General features: G+C 41.1%; 1 protein-coding gene across 4 annotated transcripts in view; it reads right to left on the minus strand.

Moving 5' to 3' along the window:
• The window catches only part of AAK1 (AP2 associated kinase 1), a 171,689-nt gene that overhangs the window by 17,019 nt on the left and 130,193 nt on the right, over positions 1-24,477 (minus strand). The window contains exons 17-21 of one of the 4 annotated variants that reach the window (XM_082671740.1): positions 23,238-23,333; positions 4,771-4,872; positions 3,603-3,704; positions 2,051-2,161; positions 357-467 (exon numbers count right to left, since the gene is read on the minus strand). The exons of 1 other annotated variant lie outside the window; for it this stretch is intronic. In XM_082671740.1, coding sequence (XP_082527866.1) covers positions 357-467; positions 2,051-2,161; positions 3,603-3,704; positions 4,771-4,872; positions 23,238-23,333 — 522 coding nt within the window. The remainder of the gene's footprint in view (positions 1-356; positions 468-2,050; positions 2,162-3,602; positions 3,705-4,770; positions 4,873-23,237; positions 23,334-24,477) is intronic. 2 more of the 4 variants (XM_082671737.1, XM_082671738.1) reach the window with 2 other exon arrangements.

The raw sequence follows: 24,477 nt of genomic DNA on the forward strand, positions 1-24,477 counted from the left end.
GTTATTAAGACTACTATAATAAAAACATGCTTTAAAAATATATAGATGGGGGGTGGGATAGGGAGGGTGGGAGGGAGATGCAAGAGGGAGGGGATATGGGAATATGTGTATAAGTATAGCTGATTCACTTTGTTATACAGCAGAAACTAACACAACACTGTAAAGCAATTATACTCCAATAAAGATGTTAAAAAAAAAACAAAACAGCTTTGGGTTTTTGAGTGTAGAAAATAAATAAACATTTCGTTAAATGTTGATGCTTCCTCCCCCACACACACCTTGTAGATTAGGTACATTACTATTTTGAAGAGAGCTGATGTCAAACTCTTCTCTTTTCCCCATCCTCTCTTTCTTACCTTGTGGGTTTTTGGTTATCAATACAGGAATAGGGTCAAACTCATCTTCTGCCACCTTGTCCGAGCCCTCAGGGACATCAAAACCTGAGATGAGATTACTATCTTCTGCAGCTTAATACAGAATGCAAGTACACAAGCAGAAACAACAGAGGTAGAGATTAGCAAATGAGAGAATACATAATAGGCACACAGTTCCCAACTGTACAATCACTGTTGTTTTTAAAGATGAAAATGCTTATTTTCCTGAGTTGAAATAAAAGTAGTAAAGCTGGAAAACTTGGGGAAATAGAAAAAACTGCTTCAGAGCTGGCCATGTTAAGACTTCCATAAACGAGAAGGGAGAAGTGTTATAGGAAGAATTCTCCCTGCCTTTATAAGGCCATTAATGTAGTTATTGTGAGATATCTCTTCACCGTCAGTAATTCACAAAGGCACGGGATTTAGTCATTTATCTTCTTTATTGAGCAAACAGAGGCCGGACTAACAATATCCAGAAACACTCAAAAAACAAGGGCAGCGTGGAGATAATCAGTCACCCTTTAAGAAGTAACCAGTGTATACAAGGCAAACAGAATACTTCTGAAAGAACTCACTGCCCTGTGATTGGGAAAAAAGACATTCAAACACTGATGACCCAGTAATGTTGGGGCAGAAGATCACACGCACTGAGATTTCAAGCTGAAGTTTACTAGAAGTTCTCCATTCTACAAGCAAGTGCTAGCTGAGCACCTATTTTGCAAGTGATGTTTCTCTGTAATTACTCATTGCTGCTGACACACTCCTGTCAGACATAATTGGCTAAATAGGCGACTTCTTTCTACATGCTCTATAAAAACATGGTCATTTTAATGCTATTAAGGGTAAAAACAAAAACTCAGCTATTACCATTGCAAACCAAAGGCTAATTATTTTTTAGTCATCTCAGGGAGGCTTCCTTCCTAAATTTCCTTCAGAAAGGACTTACAAGCGGTTCCTTTAATATGTATTTGCTCCTTCCAGAAAACCACGTTCACTATCTAGGCCCAGAAAGTTTAGTGAATGCCTGCCTACGGTAAGCCAGGCATAGTGCCTGTCACTCTCACGAACTACTCACTGAATAGCACTCAATTCAAGCTACCTCTGTCCCTCAGAATTTCAAACCAGTATTAACCCAAGACTAAGAAATGGAAACAGTAGATTAGAAAGAGAAATCCAGTAATTAATCATGACTCAAAGGTTAACTAAAATTCAAAACTTTTACGAGTTCAATCTTTGAGACTGACTTTTGAAGAATGATGCTTTTTTCTTTATTGTAGTGATCACTATCAAAAAACTTTAAATCTGATTTAATGAAACAGTTTTAAGTTCTAAGGCCAACAAATATCTAATTATAGTCAGTTAGTGGACAGTCAACTCAACCCTGAGCTGACTGCCAAGGTATGTAGCTCTGTCTTTAATAGAAAGCATGGAATATCTGCATTCCAGGTGACTGCCAGAAAGCAACATCTCCACAGTCTGTTGTCCCAGCCTGATTCAATATTCTTACTGAGAGGAACTTTAACACAGGGGCTAAGGGTACAAACTCAAGTTTTCCACTTAAGGAGGTGGTTAAAAAACTTCACTAGCAAAGCCTTTTGTCAAGGAAAATTCTCAGGAGTTGCTCAGTTTTTCTCCTCTAAGGATACATGTGGGCCCAAGAAGAGGAAAGCATTTACCTTTATGGGCCGGAGCAGAGATCGCTATGGGGGCAAATTCTTCCAGAAGGTCAGTAGTAGGGTTAGAAAGCAGAGAGCCATCAATCAGGGAATCTTCCCCGGTGAGAGAATCTGAGTCCCGATTAACAGCATCCCAGGTCAGTGATGGCATTAAATGGCACACACAACAATATCACGAGGTTAGGTCTTAGCCTTTAAGTTACTGCGTTTATTGGGTTGGCCAAAAAGTTCGTTCGGGTTTTCCGTAAGCGCGTACAAAAACCCGAACGAACTTTTTGGCCAACCCAATACATTATACCTACAAGCCAAGGCGGGAGAAGGAAAACCAAAAGAAACCCGTTAAGCACCCTGTACTTTCATCTAGACAAACATGTATTTCTAAACTTCTCTTAACAGATATATATAAATATGGAAGAATTTTTTTGCTCAGAGGTTGCTGGTTAAGCAAGTAAATGGTTTGGATGTCAATAAAACTTTGGCAACTCAGTTCTCAGCAAATGCCATTTGGGAAAAAGGACTTTGCAACTAAAGAGTTTCACTTAAACTTTCCCTAAACATTCACTGAAAAAAGTTGCTATAAGATGAGGTATCCAAGCTGACAAGAAGGGGGTGGTCCCTGGCTTATTATTAGCAGAATATGGCATGATTAGGCAGTACTTTTTTAGAACTCAACCCAATCCTCATTCAAAATAGAATGATCTTGTCTCTTATTAGTATTCTTTAAATCTGAATTGCTCCTTGGAACACATGATTTTGCTTTTAGTTAAGGAACAGAAGGAAGATTAAATTCAGAGTTCAAGTATTTCAACACATAAATTGTTTTCTGGGAGAGTTTTCTGGGAGAAAGCAGCCAAGTAAGCACAAGGAAAAAGAACCATATTGTCTTCTGTGTCATTTTTTTTTTAACCTGGGTGAGTTTATTCTCATATTTCCTAGACTTCTAATTGTTTCTGTTCCAAGTGAGCAAAGTGGACACTTTTATCAAGGTAATTATGGACTCAATAAAAATGAAGGTTATCAAATCTGTATTTAAGGAAATGTAGTTAAGGAATGGATCCAGGGAAGATTTCAACTTTGCCTACAATTTAATAGCAAATCACCTAGATGTGATTAAAGCTCTGTGCTGGGAATAGAATGTTAACACACATAACACGAGCCCCCATGGACATCACTGACATTGTTAGATCCAAAAGACTGCTCAGTACCCAGGAGGAGTTAAGGGCATCCTTACAACTCGGCAGAGTTCTTTAATTAAGGAAGTAGAGGGAACCTGCCACCAGTGACAAAAATCTTCAATAAAGACAGACTGAAATCAAAGAAAGCCCAGGTATCGCTCTACAAAGAACGTGGCTCCAAAAAGGTACTCTACTCTTTAGTGAGGAAACACATTGCTCAACATCTAAAGCTGGGGCTGGAGTGCAGAGCACCCATTCCAGGAGGAACTAGCCAGGCTGTGAAATAAGCCCAGGACCATCTGCCGCAGGTGGAAAGCCTGACTCAGAGGGCTCCCCGAACTGACCAGTTCCTGCAGCCCCAGAGACTCCTGACTGACCTGTGCGGTTTGAGGTCACAGATTCCGTCTGAGAGGGGAGGCGCTGGGCCGCCGGGGGCTCCAGTCCTGGTATCAGACTCTCAACAGCAACATCAGCTTTTTCTTTTGTAACAGAGCATTAAGAGAGGAGAGGAAAGGGTAAGGGAAAGGTAATCAGAAGGTTCCTTGGATGATTCTGTGAAGGCTTTCTGCTGCATGTCTCTAAAATGCCCATCTCAGGTAAGATGGAAAGCACAGTAAGTTGCTTTCTTTCTGCTGCTTCGAGTGTCTGGGCTTCACTGACAGAGCAGGCACGTGCAAGGTGAACCACGGTGGCTAGTCTCGGTGATTCTCAGTTTTTACAGATAAATGCTGAATGCGAGCTATTCAAGCAGACCTCTTACGTGTCAGAAGACATAGGCTCAAAGGCACCTTAATGTCTTCTGGTAATTGTGCTTTTCTTAAGGGATAAACTTGGGGCCAAACATGCTCTGTGCCTTGCAAAGGCCACTAGTCCACCTCAAATCCCATGCCGTGCTGTAGCTGGAGGTACTCTTTACCATGTGACATGCCCCAGCTGGAGGAACATCTCTCTGAAGGGTCATAGCATTTCTGAGTTCTAGGACTTTGTGCTCCTGTAGTACAGGGGCCCCGGACATTTTATAGGTCTTGCCTGCCTTGCGGCTGGAGCACAAGAAAATGTTAAAGCAAGCAGATCAAGCCCCTGCCCCGGATTCTACTCATAGGGCCTCAACGTGGGGCAAATGTTTTCTCAGTTACTGACACTTGGCACATACGGAGGCCTTCGAAAGAAGAATCTACTAAAGGTGAAGTCCACCTGGAAACCAACTTTTCTCATGAAGCTTTTGTAACGAAATGTGAATTTTTCCACATTCCCCTTAGTTCACAAGAGATTCACTCTAGAAATCTCAGTGTTTCAAGAATAAATAACGGCGCTGTGCTGCTGAAAGGCAGAGATAACACTTCGTTTGGGGCGATAACAAGGGAGATTAAACAGCCCTGGCTTCTGGGTTAGCACAAGGCGTCACTCCAACACCAGGAGGCTTCGTGGCATTTCCGCTCCTCAGCAGGGCTATACTCAGTAGGGATCTGTTAACCAGTTAGTTGCCATTTTTGAAACAGACACACATATCATGCATGACTGAAGAAACAGAGATGATGACTTTACCAATTACAGCATCAGAAGTGCTACCAAAAGGATCTGTCATAGGCAAGAGGTCAGGGAGCAGAAGAGAAGTGTCAGGAGATTTGAGTCCCTCGATTAGTTTTTCTAGGTTGGGCAGAGAAGTAAAGAGAAAGCAAAAATGCAATGAGATATTCAAGTAAGCCGACCATTTACCATTTTCTATACAAACACATTTTAGGGGTCAAAATTTTACATATATTCAGCATAAAAATAAATACTGCTAGTATCTTGTTAAAAATAGGCTCTCCAAGTTTAAAAATGATTATTTCCCCAAATGAAGTAGTCACTTTGTAAGGCATTCAAGATGCTGCCCTAAGTTTGTTTTTAAATTTGTGGTATAATTTACACTGAATAAAAGCCACCAATTTTAAGTGTACAATTTGATGTATTTTGACAACTGTACACATAAGCACCACGGAAATAATGAGGTAGAACAGTTCCATCACCCCAAAAAGGACCCTTGTGCCCCTCTCTAGTCAATGCCTTCCTCTTACCCCTAGACGCTGGCAGCAACTCATCTGCTTTCTGTCCTTATAGCTTTGCTTTTTCTACCATTTCCTACATAGTATGTAGTCTTTTCTGATGTCCTTCATTTAGCATAACGTTCCTGAGATTCCTCCATGTTGTGGCATACATCAGTAGTTTGTTTTATTGCTGAGTAGTGTTTCACTGTATGAATGGACCACATTTTGTTGACTCATTCATCAGCTGATGGATATTTGGTTATTTCCAGCTTTTAGCTATTAAAAATAAAGCTTCCATAAACATATGCATATAAGTCTTTGTGTATTCATATCTCTTCCTGGGCTTAGTTTTGAATCTCTCTCTCTTTTTTTTTTTTTTTGTCTTGCATTTAGAAATGGTTTATGACTCACCAAGAGAAGCAATGAAACCACACCTAAGTTAACTTTAACAATCATTTATTGTCTGCCAACCGAGAGCTTGTGACACCCCTGGTATACTCTTATTATTAAACTGCCAAATCTCACAAAATTCACCCAAGCCTGCAGATGGATTACTTTTGATGTCTTTTGGCTAAAAAAACAAAAGGACACGAGAAGCCACCAGATTTGTCACACCTGATAACTTAATGTGTGATAACACGGACACATTAAGGATCCTTCCAAGACAACTCTTTAGCCCGATCCATCAACAACTCTACCTGTAACCTATTAAAAGTAGAGCATTAGAATAAAGTTTCTCAAGTAATTAGAAAAAAAAAGCAGAGCATTAACTTGACACAAAGTAATGAATCATAGACTCTTACAGAAAGAAGGGAATTAAGAGCTCATACTTCCTTTTACTTACAAAGAGACTGAGACCACATACATTCTATAATTTGCCCAGTTAAAGGCCTGTCAACAATGTTTTTTCTATCAGAAAAATAAACTGCCTTTAAGATAAAGCTAGAATTAAAATGTCTGAGAAAAAGAAATGCAAAGTTCAAGTATGTGTGTATGACATTTTAATGAATCTGTATTCTTCTAGGCTATCAGGAATCAAGATAAGCAAAGATGAAATAGATATTCACTGAGGGACAGAAACCAAATTTTAGGTGGTCTGTAATCTAGGTGATCTATAACGACACAGATGAAACAAAATAATGGATTTTAGCGTCTTGGCAAGATAATTTGCTTTGGTACAGTTAACATACTGCAGAAAAAGCCATTTTTATACGTGAAACCAATTTACCATCTTTGAAATGTATAATATGTGGCTATCTTTGAATTAAATACCAACATGCTACATATCTCATTTATACCTAATTTTTATTGAAGGAAGGAAGGAAGGAAGGAAGGAAGGAAGGAAGGAAGGAAGCAGCCTCTCATCAGCAGGGGAAAAAAAACAGGGTTCTAACCAAGTATACAAGTGTAATAACATCAGCACTAATCTTGAACTGTACATGACATGATAAGAAAAGATGTTTAAAATATCCTGGACAATTTTCAGCATACTGGCAAAAGTAAGATGGTTTTCCCCAAAAGTCTGATTTTTCATTATTCTGAACACTAGCTTTTGTTTTATTCCCCCCACCCCGAAAGGTTCTCTCACTTAAAAAAAAAAAAAAAAAGTAATGATCTTCTATCACTTTTAGCACTCAGATATTTGCAATCTTGTGAAGCAATGGATAAAAAGTAAAGGCCCCAACATTACTTGTTTTTCATACAGCAGTTTGTCTTGGCCTCTCCAGTGACTGGGTGTGGCCCTGGGGCAGTTCCTGAAACAGATCTCCTTATCTGTAAAATACAGACACCTCCCCCAACCTTTTTGTATTAGTCACTCAAACATCATCTCTAAGCCTTTCTCCACCCTCCCTGCCACATTAGGAACTTTCTGGAACACTGTGCTTTCGCTTCTCCGGCAGCCCTGAAGGCAGGGAATGTTTCTTCTTAATTTCTGTGTCCCCAGTTCCTGGTTCCTTCTCGTCTCTCTGTCAAATCTCTGCCTTTTGGCTTCACTGGGGAGGTGGGGAGAACAGGGGATCAATGGCAAAAAAGCAGGTCCTTCAACAAGAATCTGATTTTTAAAATTAGCCATTAGCAAAAAGCATGAGGGTAAAAGGGTACGTGTGTGCATGCGTGCGTACCTGTGTTGTATCGTAAGATGGAATGGGGTGGGGTTGGGGTAAACTGCCACACTCTTTTCTGCCCAAACCTCGAAGTAACAGGCTGTTCACACAGATAATCTGGATGGTCAGTGCTGCTTAGGAATATTCAAATCTTAGAACTGTGGGAGGGAGGAGCAGGGGTCAGAGTAACATCAGGCAGAAAAACAGGAGTGAGAGTCCAGGGCCGCTGCATAAGTCACGTCAGCAGCCTGTGCAAAAATGGTTTCTTTCACTCCATGGGCTCTTGCGGCTGTCGGTTACTCAGTACTGACTCCCAGGTGCTATTATAACAACGGTTGTCACTTGCATTTGTAGAGTTCAATGTCAAACATTTTCATTCACTATTCACAAAAAAACCTGGGTTTGGGAATACTGATACAGTTGAGAGTGGACATCAGAAAACGTGAGAATGCGTGACTTGCCCAAAGTCACAGATGGGACATGGTAGAGCCTGGACTTGACTTCAACGTTTCCTCCACATGCTGCCTACAGGGTGTGCTTGGCTACATAACCAGAGGAGAAAGTGTTTTCACACAGACATGGTCCCATGCACAATGGTCAAGTTATAAAAGATATGTTAACACTGGAAGGAACTTTAGATCTTATCCAATTAGCCTTCTCATTTGCAGATGAGGAAACAGCTCCAGAGAGGTGAAGTAACTTGCCTAAGATCTTACAGCAAGTAAGCCACAGAGCTAGCTAGGACTGGGACCCAGAGCTTTATGTATAGAGATTCAATCTCCTGGTTTAACTAAGGCTTTGATTGCTTTAAAGTGTACAGACTCTTAGAAGATAAATTTTAAGCTATTACTGGTCATTTTTGGTCACTGTAAATGAAGAATGTGAGGACAGATTGTAATGGGAGGGAAAGATTGTAATGGGAGGTACGGGAGGCTGACAGTCTCTAAATCACAGCCTGGAGGCCTCCCAGGTGCATCAAGGTCTGGCTTTGATATCCTTCCTTTTATGAATTCTGGCCTCTCTCTCACATTTTTATAAAAACTCTCTGAGGCCATGTATCATCATGCCGGGGTGGGAAAGAGCAGAGAAGAGGCGGTGAATTTAGGAAACTATGCAGGAAGTGTTCTTTACATCCAAAACCTTGATCAAGTTCTACACGTATGACGAGACTTGTTGCTACATAATGAACAAAGACTTTTTAAATTTTACTTGAATCATGGGAAATGGCTTCTCTGGATGCAAAAACAAAACATATCTTCTAGGACAGTTCATACCTGAAATGTACAAAGACACACACTAATTCTCAATTATACAGAGTGACAGACGAACGAAAACCAGAAATAATTCATAAATTGTATTTTGCAATGATTTAATCCTCCTGAGAAACATTTAATCTTTTACTGTGATGCTATACATTTTCATTTGGGGTCTGCAAAATCCTCCCAAATGAATAAGCAACATGAAAGAGTCAAAGGGCCTGAGTTTAAGTTAGTTAAGTTACCTAACTTTTCTAAGCATCAGTTTCTCACCTGTAAACAGAGGATAGGAACTACTTTAAAGAGCTTTTAGGATTAAATGGGCATAGTTATCAGAATTAATGTGTGTACATGTGCATATAAATTGAAGTACTTAGGCCATAAAAGAGGATTAACATCTCCTTTAAGTAAGAGGACTGGATAGGTCAGCCGGCCACGGATGCTTGAGACTAGGTAGTGAAGGCAGGTGAAGTTCTAGATTTTACTCAAATGCCTTGGTATGAGAAGAGAATAAGCAAAATTCCTTGAATAAAGTGAAGTGGGAGGTGGAGGCAGCATGGTCTAGTAGAGGAAGAAAAGGTACTGAAAGCCAGGGGACCTGGGTTCTGCACTAAGTCTATGCGGCACTTTGGGCAAATCACTGTTTCTCTCTGGATCTAAGTTTTCTTATTGATAAAATGAAGATAAATGTAAAGGTGCTGTCCACCTCTAAAAGTTCAATCATCCAGTGTGAGGGGAAAAACAGGAAGTACGAACTGGCGGCTTAGAAGATGGACTGCTTAGCGATGACACTGGAACTCTGAACTGGTACTGATGGCAGGGAAGAACACCTGGAGGGCTCCTCAGTGACATGGGCAGGAGCTAAAATGCGTGGCCTCAAGGTGACAGGTTTTGGGAAATGCAGAGAGCTGTTCAACGTGCAAACTCAGCCCAGACATGAGTGGCCAGGAGAACAGGGTGACGAGGTGGGGGAATATCGAAGCTTGCTCCTCATTTGAAAAAAGAACAAACTGCAATTGTTTTCTACCTTAGTGTAAAAATAATACATGTTTATTGTATAAAATCTGGGAAATACAGATAAGCTAAAGGATAAAAGTAGGAAGAGCTTCAAGATGGCGGAAGAGTAAGACGCGGAGATCACCTTCCTCCCCACAGATACATCAGAAATACATCTACACGTGGAACAGCTCCTACAGAACACCCACTGAACGCTGGCGGAAGACCTCAGACCTCCCAAAAGGCAAGAAACCCCCCACATACATGGGTAGGGCAAAAGAAAAAAGAAAAAAACAGAGACAAAAGAATAGGGACGAGACCTGCACCAGTGGGAGGGAGCTGTGAAGGAGGAAAGGTTTCCACACACTAGAAGCCCCTTCGCGGGCGGAGACTGCGGGTGGCGGAGGGGGGAAGCTTCGGAGCCGTAGAGGAGAGTGCAGCCACAGGGGTGCGGAGGGCAAAGCGGAGAGATTCCCGAACACAGGATCAGTGCTGATCAGCACTCACCAGCCCGAGAGGCGTGTCTGCTCACCTGCCGGGGCGGGCGGGGTCTGGGAGCTGAGGCTCGGGCTTCGGTCGGAGCGCCAGGAGAGGAATGGGGTTGGCAGTGTGAACACAGCCTGAAGGGGGTTAGTGCACCATGGCTGGCCGAGAGGGAGTCCGGGAAAAAGTCTGGAGCTGCCGAAGAGGCAACAGAATTTTTCTTGCCTCTGAGTTTCCTGGTGCGCGAGGAGAGGGGATTAAGACCGCTGCTTAAAGGAGCTCCAGAGACGGGCGCGAGCCGAGGCTAAAAGCGCGGACCCCAGAGACGGGCATGAGACGCTAAGGCTGCTGCTGCAGCCACCAAGAAGCCTGTGTGCAAGGACAGGTCACTATCCACACCTCCCCTTCCGGGGAGCCTGTGCAGCCCGCCACTGCCAGGGTCCCGGGATCCAGGGACAACTTCCCCGGGAGAACACATGGCGGGCCTCAGGCTGGTGCAACGTCATGCTGGCTTCTGCCGCCGCAGGCTCGCCCTGCATCCGTACCCCTCCCTACCCCCGGCCTGAGTGAGCCAGAGCCCCCGAATCAGCTGCTTCCTTAACCCCGTCCTATCTGAGCGAAGAACAGACGCCCTCAGGTGACCTACACGCAGAGGTGGGTCCAAATCCAAAGCTGAACCCCAGGAGCTGTGCGAACAAAGAAGAGAAAGGGAAATCTCTCCCAGCAGCCTCAGGAGCAGCGGATTAAATCTCTACAGTCAACTTGATGTACCCTGCATCTGTGGAATACATGAATACACAACGAATCATCCCAAATTGAGGAAGTAGACTTTGGGAGCAAAGATATATACATTTTTTTCCCTTTTTCTCTTTTCGGGAGTGTCTATGTGTATGCTTCTGTGTGTGATTTTGTCTGTATAGCTTTGCTTTTACCATTTGTCCTAGGGTTCTGTCTGTCCGATTTTTTTTTTTTTTTTACTGTTTAAATTTTTTTTGCTTAATAATTATTTTTTATTTTAATAACATTATTTTATTTTATTTTACCTCTTTCTTTCTCTCTCTCTCTCTCTCTCTCTCTTTCTTTCTTTCTATTTTTTTCTCCCTTTTTTCTCCCTTTCTGAGCCGTGTGGATGAAAGGCTCTTGGTGCTCCAGCCAGGCATCAGGGCTGTGCCACTGAGGTGGGAGAACCAAGTTCAGGACACTGGTCCACAAGAGACCTCCCAGCTCCATGTAATATCAAATGGCAAAAATCTCCCAGAGATCTCCAACTCAACGCCAAGACCCAGCTCCACTCACCGACCAGCAAGTTACAGTGCTGGACACCCTATGCCAAACGACTAGCAAGACAGGAACACAACCCCACCCATTAGCAGAGAGGCTGCCCAAAATCATAATAAGTCCACAGACACCCCAAAACACACCACCAGACGTGGACCTGCTCACCAGAAAGACAAGATCCAGCCTCATCCACCAGAACGCAGGCACTAGTCCCCTCCACCAGGAAGCCTACACAACTCCCTGATCCAACCTTAGCCAGTGGGGGACAGACACCAATAACAACAGGAACTATGAACCTGCAGCCTGTGAAGAGGAGACCCCAAACACAGTAAGTTAAGCAAAATGAGAAGACAGAGAAACACACAGCAGGTGAAGGAGTAAGGCAAAAACCCACCAGACCTAACAAATGAAGAGGAAATAGGCAGTTTTCCTGAAAAAGAATTCAGAATAATGATAATAAAAATGATCCAAAATCTTGGAAATAGAAGAGAGAAAATACAAGAAACGTTTAACAAGGACCTAGAAGAACTAAAGAGCAAACAAACAGCGATGAAGAACACAATAAATGAAATTAAAAATTCTCTAGAAGGGATCAATAGCAGAATAACTGAGGCAGAAGAACGGATAAGTGACCTGGAAGATAAAATAGTGGAAATAGGGCTTCCCTGGTGGCACAGTGGTTGAGAGTCTGCCAGCTGATGCAAGGGATGCGGGTTCGTGCCCTGGTCTGGGAAGATCCCACATGCAGTGGAGCGGCTGGGCCCATGAGCCATGGCCGCTGAGCCTGCACGTCCAGAGCCTGTGCTCCGCAACGGGAGAGGCCACAACAGTGAGAGGCCCGCGTACCGCAAAACAAACAAACAAACAAACAAAAAATAGTGGAAATAACTACTGCAGAGCAGAATAAAGAAAAAAGAATGAAGAGAATTGAGGACAGTCTCACAGACCTCTGGAACAACATTAAACGCAACAACCTTCGAATTATAGGGGTCCCAGAAGAAGAAGAGAAAAAGAAAGGGGCTGAGAAAATATTTGAAGAGATTATAGTTGAAAACTTTCCTAATATGGGAAAGGAAACAGTTAATCAAGTCCAGGAAGCACAGAGAGTCCCATACAAGATAAATCCAAGGAGAAAGACACCAAGACACATATTAATCAAACTATCAAAAATTAAATACAAAGAACAAATATTAAAAGCAGCAAGGGAAAAACAACAAATAACACACAATGGAATCCCCATAAGGTTAACAGCTGATATTTCAGCAGAAACTCTGCAAGCCAGAAGGGAGTGGCAGGACATATTTAAAGTGATGAAGGAGAAACACCTACAGCCAAGATTACTCTACCCAACAAGGATCTCATTCAGATTTGATGGAGAAATTAAAACCTTTACAGACAAGCAAAAGCTAAGAGAATTCAGCACCACCAAACCAGCTTTACAACAACTGCTAAAGGAACTTCTCTAGGCAAGAAACACAAGAAAAGGAAAAGACCTACAATAATGAACCCAAAACAATTAAGAAAATGGGAATAGGAACATACATATCGATAATTACCTTAAATGTAAATGGATTAAATGCTCCCACCAAAAGACGTACACTGGCTGAATGCATACAAAAACAAGACCTATATATATGCTGTCTACAAGAGACCCACGTCAGACCTAGGGACACATACACACTGAAAGTGAGGGGATGGAAAAAGATATTCCATGCAAATGGAAATCAAAAGAAAGCTGGAGTAGCAATTCTCATATCAGACAAAACAGACTTTAAAATAAAGACTATTACAAGAGACAAAGAAGGACACTACATAATGATCAAGGGATCAATCCAAGAAAATATAACAATTGTAAATATTTATGCACCCAACATAGGAGCACCTCAATACATAAGGCAAATACTAACAGCCATAAAAGGGGAAATTGACAGTAACACATTCATAGTAGGGGACTTTAACACCCCACTTTCACCAATGGACAGATAGATCATCCAAAATGAAAATAAATAAGGAAACACAAGCTTTAAATGATACATTAAACAAGATGGACTTAATTGATACTTATAGGACATTCAATCCAAAAACAACAGAATATACATTCTTCTCAAGTGCTCATGGAACATTCTCCAGGATAGATCATATCTTGGGTCACAAATCAAGCCTTGGTAAATTTAAGAAAAATGAACTCGTATCATGTATCTTTTCCGACCACAATGCTATGAGACTAGATATCAATTACAGGAAAAAATCTGTAAAAAATACAAACACATGGAAGCTAAACAATACACTACTTAATAACCAAGAGATAACTTAAGAAATCAAAGAGGAAATCAAAAAATACCTAGAGGGCTTCCCTGGTGGTGCAGTGGTTGAGAGTCCACCTGCTGATGCAGGGGACACGGGTTCGTGCCCCAGTCCGGGAAGATCCTGTATGCCGCGGAGCGGCTGGTCCCGTTAGCCATGGCCGCTGGGCCTGCGCGTCTGGAGCCTGTGCTCCTCAACGGGAGAGGCCACAACAGTGAGGCCCGTGGACCGCAAAAACAAAAACAAAAACAAAAAAACCTAGAAACAAATAACAATGAAAACACGATGACGCAAAACCTATCGGATGCAGCAAAAGCAGTGCTAAGAGGGAAGTTTATAGCAATACAACCCTACCTTAAGAAACAAGAAACATCTCAAATAAACCACCTAACCTTACACCTAAAGCAATTAGAGAAAGAAGAACAAAAAAACCCCAAAGTTAGCAGAAGGAAAGAAATCATAAAGATCAGAAATAAATGAAAAAGAAATGAAGGAAACAATAGCAAAGATCAATAAAACTAAAAGCTGGTCATTTGAGAAGCTAAACAAAATTGATAAACCATTAGCCAGACTCATCAAGAAAAAAAGGGAGAAGACTCAAATCAATAGAATTAGAAATGAAAAACGAGTAGTAACAACTGACACTGAAGAAATACAAAAGATCATGAGAGATTACTACAAGCAACTCTATGCCAATAAAATGGACAACCTGGAAGAAATGGACAAATTCTTAGAAAGGCACAACCTTCTGAGACTGAACCAGGAAGAAACAGAAAATATGAACAAACCAATCACAAGCACTGAAACTGAAACTGTGATTAAAAATCTTCCAACAAACAAAAGCCCAGGACCAGATGGCTTCAGAGGCGAATTCTATTGAACATTAGGGAAGAGCTAACACCTATCCTTCTCAAACTCTTCCAAAATATAGCAGAGGGAGGAACACTCCCGAATTCATGCTATGAAACCACCATCACCCTGATACCAAAACCAGACAAAGATGTCACAAAGAAAGAAAAGTACAGGCCAATATCACTGATGAACATAGATGCAAAAATCCTCAACAAAATACTAGCTAACAGAATCCAGCAGCACATTAAACGGATCATACACCATGATCAAGTGGGGTTCATCCCAGGAATGCAAGGATTCTTCAATATACGCAAATCAATCAATGTGATACACCATATTAACAAATTGAAGGAGAAAAACCATATGATCGTCTCAATAGATGCAGAGAAAGCTTTCGACAAAATTCAACACCCATTTATGATAAAAACCCTCCAGAACGTAGGCACAGACAGAAACTTCCTCAACATAATAAAGGCCATACATGACAAACCCACAGCCAACATCGTCCTAAATGGTGAAAAACTGAAACCATTTCCACTAAGATCAGGAAGAAGACAAGGTTGTCCACTCTCACCACTATTATTCCACATCATTTTGGAAGTTTTAGCCACAGCAATCAGATAAGAAAAAGAAATAAAAGGAATCCAAATCAGAAAAGAAGAAGTAAAGCTGTCACTGCTTGCAAATAACATGATACTATACATAGAGAATCCTAAAGATGCTACCGGAAAACTACTACAGCTAATCAATGAATTTGGTAAAGTAGCAGGATACAAAATTAATACACAGAAATCTCTGGCATTCCTATACACTAATGATGAAAAATCTGAAAGTGAAATTAAGAAAACACTCCCATTTACCACTGCAACAAAAAGAATAAAATATCTAGGGATATACCTACCTAAGGAGAGAAAAGACCTGTATGCAGAAAACTAGAAGACACAGATGAAAGAAATTAAAGATGATACAAGTAGATGGAGAGGTAGACCATGTTCTTGGATTGGAAGAATCAACATTGTGAAAATGACTCTACTACCCAAAGCAATCTACAGATTCAATGCAATCCCTATCAAACTACAAGTGGCATTTTTCACAGAACTAGAACAAAAAATTTCACAGTTTATATGGAAACACAAAAGACCCCAAATAGCTAAAGCAATCTTGAGAAGAAAAAATGGAGCTGGAGGAATCAGGCTCCCTGACTTCAGACTATACTACAAAGCTACAGTAATCAAGACAATATGGTCCTGGCACAAAAACAGTAACATAGATCAATGGAACAGGATAGAAAGCCCAGAGATAAACCCACGCACATATGGTCACCTTGTCTTTGATAAAGGAGGCAGGAATGTACAGTGGAGAAAGGACAGCCTCTTCAATAAGTGGTGCTGGGAAAACTGGACAGTTACATGTAAAAGTATGAAATTAGAACACTCCCTAACACCATACACAAAAGTAAACTCAAAATGGATTAAAGACCTAAATTTAAGGCCAGACACTATCAAAATCTTAGAGGAAAACATAGGCAGAACACTCGACGACATAAATCACAGCAAGATCCTTTTTGACCCACCTCCTAGAGAAATGGAAATAAAAACAAAAATAAACAAATGGGACCTAATGAAACTTCAAAGCTTTTGCACAGCAAACGAAACCATAAAGAAGATGAAAAGACAACCCTCAGAATGGGAGAAAATATTTGCAAATGAAGCAACTGACAAAGGATTAATCTCCAAAATTTACAAGCAGCTCATGCAGCTCAATATCAAAAAAACAATCAACCCAATCCAAAAATGGGCAGAAGACCTAAACAGACATTTCTCCAAAGAAGATATACAGTCTGCCAACAAACACATGAAAGAATGCTCAACATCATTAATCATTAGAGAAATGCAAAGCAAAATGAGGTATCATCTCACACCGGTCAGAATGGCCATCAACAAAAATCTACTAACAATAAATGCTGGAGTGGGTGTGGAGAAAAGGGAACCCTCTTGCACTGCTGGTGGGAATGTGAATTGGTACAGCCACTATGGAGAACAGTATGGAGGTTCCTTAAAAAACTAAAAATAGAACTACCATACGACCCAGCAATCCCACTACTGGGCATATATCCTGAGAAAAGCATAATTCAAAAAGAGACATGTACCAAAATATTCACTGCAGCTCTATTTACAATAGCCAGGACATGGAAGCAACCTAAGTGTCCATCAACAGATGAATGGATAAAGAAGATGTGGGCACTATATACAATGGAATATTACTCAGCCATAAAAAGGAATGAAATTGAGTTATTTGTAGTGAGGTGGATGGACCTAGAGTCTGTCATACAGAGTGAAGTAAGTCAGAAAGAGAGAAACAAATACCGTATGCTAATACATATATATGGAATCTAAAAAAAAAAAAAGAAAGAAAGAAAAAAAAAAGGTCAGAAGAACCTAGGGGCAAGATGCGAATAAAGATGCAGACCTACTAGAGAATGGACTTGAGGATACGAGGAGGGGGAAGGGTAAGCTGGGACAAAGTGAGAGAGTGGCATGGACACATATACACTACCAAACGTAAAATAGATAGCTAGTGGGAAGCAGCCGCATAGCAGAGGGAGATCAGCTCGGTGCTTCGTGACCACCTACAGGGGTGGGATAGGAGGGTGGGAGGGAGGGAGATGCAAGAGATATGGGGACATATGTATAACTGATTCACTTTGTTATAAAGCAGAAACTAACACACCATTGTAAAGCAATTATACTGCAATAAAGATGTTAAAAAAATTATACTCCAATAAAGATGTTAAAAAATAAAAAAAAGGATGAAAATAAAACTACCCATAATTTCCCTTGTAGAGACAGTCACTATTGAGTTGTTAACAAATGCTCTTCCAACCTTTTCCTATAAACTCTGAACGTTCAATAAATATTTAAGCATACTCATGTGCTCTTCAGACAATGTAATTAGAAAAGAATTGCTAAGTCAATAAGGAAGTAAAATCTTAAAGGCCACGCTGTCCTCCCTGAAAGCTGTACTAACTGCTACTCCCACTAGCAGGATCTGAGTGTGTCCATTTTCTGATACCTTCACCAACCCTGAGGTGGTAGCTTTTTTTCATCTTTACCAATCTGACAGCAGAAGCTGCAGCACCTCACTGCTTTATAATTGGTACTTCTTGGATTCATCATGATGGTGAACCCTTAGAAAAATAGTATTTCCTGATAATTCATCTTTTGTCCTTTGTGAATTGTCTGCTCCTATTTTTCTGTTGGTGTGATTTTCTTATCACATTCCCAGTACTATAATCAGTTCTTTCTCAAGTCTCTAGGGTTCCCAAATAAAACTGAGTCAGGTTAAGAGCTTGGAAAAGCGCTGAAATCATGGTTAAAAGACTGAGAAGGTGGACCCCTGAAGAAAAATGGATGCAGAATTAGTTAGCCTGGACCGTGGAAACCGAGAGTGCTTTTAAAGGAGAGGATTGTTAGTACTTTGAAATGAAGGGGGGAATGAAAGGGTCTTCTCTTCTGAGCACCTCCCCTCTCCTTAAACATAAGTCAAATGGCGTGAGGGATTAGGGGAAGAGAGGAGGGGGCAGCTGCTAGAGTTGGAGACAGGGATTAATCCATTTCAGATTCTCATACCGCTCCTCTCAAGACTTAGTAACTGAAAATATAAATCACAGAAAAGGGTACAAATCCTTCATAAACCAGTCTAAGGCCAGACAGTCAGAACCACTTCCTGGCAGGAGACCAGGATATACTGCAAGTTGTGAGCTTTTTCTCTTTTAAAATATCAAAGATGAGGGTAGATGTCTATTTATACAGGCTAGTAGGACTAAGGGCTTGCTCACGGCCCATTGCAACCCTAGTTAGGACTACGGCTATGAGGACTAAAGCAGACTGAACTTACAGACATGGAAGAGCCAGATGCAAGCCCCATCGATAAAGATGATTTGGCTGCTACAGCTTTGTGGTTCTGGAAATTTACGTCTTGTCTAACTTGGGGTGTAAGCCCTGATGTCTTGCAATGAGAGATGCTGTTTTTAGAATTTTGTTGCTCTAGCTCCTATCACTGAGAAACCAGACACTAAACCACCTGTGACATCTGCAAGCTGGAATCAAAAGTCAACCACCATGACCCATTCATTCCGAGTCCATTTTAGAGAACTGAATCCGTGGGAGGAAAAACTTTCCAGAGTAAAGACACATACTCTGATCAACCTTGGACTTTTAAAATATCACAAGACAGCAATTGGAAGTGAGGGAGATGCCAAGCAAATAGCTCTGAGAGGAATGCCTATCTTGACAACAAAGCACTGAGAAAACACAGCTCCTCTTGCTTACTTTTCAAGAGAACACGGAGTGCCATAAGCCAAGAAGTACTTTTTTAAAAACAGTTGTTAATTCTAGGAAGGGCACTTACGGGGCAACTAATGCATTCTTGCTCAGTCTTGTGGAACACTGATGTTGAAAGGTCAGTATTAAGGGGTTGCTATAAAAATCTTTTCCTCAAACTCTGAGAACTGCTGGCGGGAATGTAAAAGGGTATAGTCACTGTGGAAAACAGTATGGCAGTTCCTCAAAAAATTAAAAATAGAGTTAGGTTCTAGTAATTCTATTTCTGGGTATGTACCTCAAAGAGTCTTGAGTTTTGAAGAGATATTTGCACACTCACGTTCAAAGAAGCATTATTCACAGTACCCAAAAGATAGAAGCAACCCATGTGTTAACTGACAGATGGATAAACAAAACACAACAGAGTATTATTCAGCTTTAAAAAGAAATTCTGACATATGCTACAACATGTACGAACCATGAGGACATTATGTTAAGTGAAAAGAGCCAGTCACAAAAGAACAAATACTGTGTAATTCCACTTATATGAGGCACCTACAGTAGTCAAATTCATAGAGACAGAAAGTAGAATGGTGGTTGCCAGGGGTTGGGGGGAGAGAGGAACGGAGAGGTACTGTTTAATAGGCAGAGTTTCGATTTTGCAAAATGAAAACAAGTTCTGTGGATGCATGGTGGTGATGGCTGTAAACAATATAAATGTACTTGAGGCCACTGAACTGTCCACTTTAAAATGGGAAATTTTGTGTTACATATACTTTACCACAATTTTTTAAAATGATTAAATCTTTCCACCAATTTTCAGAGAAAATTCCTCAATCTTCTCTACCATTTTTTTAAACCTTTGATACCACCTATAGCTTATCTGTTCCCTAATACAAATAAAAGGCAAAATAAATGAACACACAGCATATGAGCATCAGTGAAATACTTTGAGGCTCCCTAGAGCTAGGCTTCGTGTGGCAGCTTTATGAGCACACAAATGCTCGGCTGTGATTTTTTTATGCCAGATTTTCTAAGAAAATTTGTTTTACAATGCTTTGGAAAAGAAAAATACTCCTTAAAAAAGAAAGAAAAACACCTCCAATTATCCAGTGTCCCTTCACTTAGAGTTTAACAATGGCTGATATCAAGGAATTCTACTTTGACGGCTCTGAGTTGTGCAAAGGTCATAGGTCATAAGAGCCAGTTTCATGTCTGTAAGACAAAAATACCATTGCTAAGACTTCTTGATAACTAGGACTGCGCCCCTGGGAATAAGGGCCTGGAACCAAAGCTGTTATAGCACTTCCTATCTTTATACTAATTCAGAGTTCCCAAAGCAATTTCAAATACATGATTTCATCTGAGCCACACAAGCCAGTCCGCAGGTAGGTTCTACTATGGCCAATGCTGAGGAGGGGGAGAACACAGAGTTTGAGTGATTTGACCAAAATCACTTAGCTACTAAGTGGCTAGAACCAAGCTCTTACAAGTTCAAATCCATTCTTGTATCTCCCTAACCCTTAAATTTAGCTCTCTAGTCAAAGGATTTATTGAGCTGGGATCTGTCCCCAAACGACCCCTCGCTGTGTGGGTGCTGTGAGCCACCAGGAAGAAGGAGCACAGTCACAGCAGCACTAAGGCCTCACTTCCTTACTCACGAAGAGAGAGATTACTGGACATACCCACTGGTCAGTATTATTTCTGGCTCAAAGGAAATCATATGTGAAAACATTTAAAAAGCATAAAATAAAATGTTAAGTCACAAAAGGCATAGTTGTCAGGAGGCTAAGGTTCCATGATTCTCACCATCAGGAAGGCTGAGTGTGGGAGGGAAGCATGTATGTAAACCCAACCAACCAACCAACACACCTAACCGGTGTCCACCACCGGTGGAGGGAGTGACAAACTGCTTGCTTTGAGGGGCAGGAGACAAACCTGCAGTCTGCCAAGGTACCAGAGACCGCAGACTCTCGGCCCTTTCCTCACTCGGGCATTTCAAGATGCTGAGGAAGGATACAGGGATAAAGGAGCTATATAACAATGTGCTACAGGCTGGGCATATAACAGTAAATAAGGTAATCAAAGACACAGTGGTCACATGCCATACTTAGCTCAGATCCTGGAGAGCATCATGAAAGGAGGAGCTGAACAATCTGCTGAGCTTACCTACTACTTTCATCCCAGGGTTTGGCAGCTTCCTGACATGTGGGCTGTGCCTCTGTTTATGCCCCCTCAAGAGTGGGAAGGAGGCCTGGCTAGGGGTTGGCGGACTCAGAGACGGAAGGCTATGGAGATAGTAGTCTGGTGTAGCTGGGGACGGAAATGGAGGGTAATGGGGCTGCCAAAAGCCTTTCGGCCTCAGGTTTCATTTACTTCATTCATCTAATCTGCAAATACTCACTGAGTGCCAGCTACACCCCGCAGTGTTCTCAGCATTAACGGTACACTGGTAAATAAGACAGACAAGGTCCCTCCCTCAGGACACTGGCATTCTGGTGGAGAAAGAGGAATGAACAAGTAGAAACAGACAATGTCATGATAAATGCTAGGAAGAAAAAAGCCACGGGGTGTGAGTGACAGTGCCCGTGGGACCACGTCGGGCCTCTCCGAGAAGACAGCAATTAAGCAGAGACCCAAATGTCAAATGACAAGAAGGAAAAGCTTTCCAGGCAGAGTACCAGAAAGTGCAAAGGCCCTGATGTGGGAATAAGCTTAGCTTAGCTTATTGGAGGAAAGACTGAAGGGAAGAATGCTATGAGCTCAGGTTAGAAGGGTAGCCAACGGCCAGACTAGTCAGGGTCTTGTAGGTATGGTAAGAAGCCTGGATTTTGTGCTCAGTGATTTGAGAATTCACTGGACTGCAAAGGAGTGACATGTCTGATTTATGCTTTCATCCTCTGGCTTGTGCCAAGAGGTCACCCTTCCAGTTCTGCAGTCCATGGGCTATCTAGGTAAGAGCAAGGCATGGACCAAAAGGGGTACCAAAGGGAGAAGGCCTCAATAATCCCTTTTTCCTTGTCTGATATTATGACTGCCACAAAAGGGAGGAAAAAGAAGCCAGTGGGCCCTAGCTCGAGTTTACAGCCCATCCTTTCTAGCCTTCTGCTTGAAACTGGCCTGTCTTGGCCCTGCCGGGCATGCCTGATGAATGCAACAGAGAAAAGGACCTCTGTTGATTCTTTCTTCTCTTTTCTTTAACTACCATATCCTGAATCATTCCCTAGTGACTTTAGATATTTTTGACCTACCTCCAGGTCCAGCAAGCTACAAAGTTACACAATACTACCTGATCAGGGCAAATTTCTTCTTCCTCTTAGAAGGGTCAACAAACTACTTAAAGAAATAAAAACTATCTTGGGAACCTAGCTGTGGTCTGTCTTAGTAAGTAGAGGATATGCACATCACAATCACTTCTGATCTTAAGGCAATCAATCAAATAAATCCCTCTGACATTTTGGGAGAGAAGAAAAACCAAGCAGATTCTTTTAGTTTAAGACTTTTAGTTTAAGAAATCGACAGGGGTAAGAATGGGAGAAAAGAAAAAACTATCAGCAGCAAAATGACTGTCAGCTGTTTCTAAGGAGCTGGATCTATTTGCTTTTTCAAAGAGACTGAAAAAGAAGAGAAAGGGTGGCTTCTGTTCCTCACATTCTGCTCCCCTTCCCCCAAAAGGATGGGGAGGGGAGCGCGAAGAGAAATCTTTGGCATTCACGAACTCCAAATGGAAAGCATCCAATGATATTGTTTCAAAAGCTATTTCAATCAGACCACACTAACCGTTTCTTACTTTTTTAGACTGCTTACTTAAAAATCGGTACAGAGCAGACAGTAGGGGAGATTAGAATTACTTATTTCGATGACGAAGAGTCAAGCCCAGATAGTGGAAGGTAGTGGAACCGAGGTCTCCTGACTCACACTCCCTATCAAATTTTATTATGTATTTGTATCTTTTAAAAATAAAAGCACATTATAGCAAAATAGGAACAGGAAGTCACTCATAATCCAATCATTATACTACACCATTAGCATTTTGGTCCTTCTATCATAGGCTTATAGGTTCCCCCCCCTTGTTATAATCACACTGAACTAATGCTCTTCGCGATACACAGGCCCTTTATATTACCATTAACACAGTCAAGGATATGAAACTTGAGACTGATAAGATGTGGAATACAACTTGGTATAATCTGAGCTGAATTTATTATCTTTGCTAAGGACTAGTGACCCCACAAGAGAATTTTGCCCCTCTTATTGAGACAGTAAAAATATACAACAGCACCTATTAACAGGTATTGGAATTCAGGTCCTTTTCCTGGAGTGTTTAAAACGGAACTCTCAAGAAGCCCTGGGATGTAACTTAACTTCAGATCAGTTTTATTTACCTACCTGGTGCATCAGGTACTTGAAGAGGAATGAAAGGATCAGATACACTTAGAAGAGGAAGGCTAGAATCCACAGTCTGCCCACCCTTCCTTTTTTCAGCTGGAATTGGTTGGAGGGGAAGGAAGGGTCAAGAAGAGAGAGAAAAAAAGAGAAAAGCAGAAAACATCAAGTAAATCCAGATGTACTTACCATCTATTAAGCCAACTCCAATTATAGAGTAAGTCTAAATTTAGAGGCAGAATAAAGAAATATGGGTGGATATAATTCAATGTAATAGCAAAGTATGTCTAAGATGTACAATCTGGTCCTTGCAACGTAGTCTGAGATGCAATTAATGGTAAAAGTAGGATAGTCGTACATCTGAAATTCCATGTCTTCCTTGGATACTGCAGTCTATAGTGATCTCTGTCAGAATTCCTACTGCAATTACTACTACCCTTATCACACATTTTGGTAGGTAAACAAACTGTGTCTATTTTGTAACTTAGAATATGTGTATAGGTACTTCCTATGTGCCCATTTCCCTCTTGAGGTCCTTTAGGGACTGAGTCCTATTCTATTACCATAGGTCAAATGTAGTGCTAGGTAGACACAAAGAGACAGAAACAGATTTCTTCCCTATTGGAAGGTTAGATAAACCCTAACCTTTGGACTACATCTACCATACTATTGGCATTCATCCTATATTTGGCAAACTTCTAGATTTACAGAAATCTATATACCCTATGGAATATCAGAGCCTGAAGGGATCTCAGCACTTTCTATCATAATTTTCTTATTTTCCAGAAAAAAAAGTGAAGCCCAGAAGTTAAGAGACTAGACAGAGGTCCACCAGCAGACCCAGGATCAAAACACAGGTCTCCTGGCTCCGTCTTTACCATTCTTTACCTTGCATTTTAATAATGAGTTAGTTCCTGAATTAAAATCTAATTTAGCCTTTTATAAAGTGGATTAAAAAAAACCTTTTAATTTTCAAGTAATTGTAGAATCATAGGAAGTTGCAGTACATAGAACTCTGTGAACCCTTCAACCATCTTCCCCCAGTGGTGAGTTCTTATACAACCATAGTTCAATATCACTGACATCAGGGCAATTCTGTTAACTAAACTCTATTCAGTTTTCACATGTACTCACATTTGTGTGTGTGTGTTTGTGTGTTTATAGTTCCTTGCCATTTGACAGTATGTATAAATTAGCCTAAGCACCAAAACAATGATACACAACTATTCCATCAAACAAAAGA

The sequence above is a fragment of the Grampus griseus genome, assembly GCF_964374135.1.
Source record: "Grampus griseus genome assembly, chromosome: 15".
Taxonomy (NCBI): Eukaryota; Metazoa; Chordata; class Mammalia; order Artiodactyla; family Delphinidae; genus Grampus; species Grampus griseus.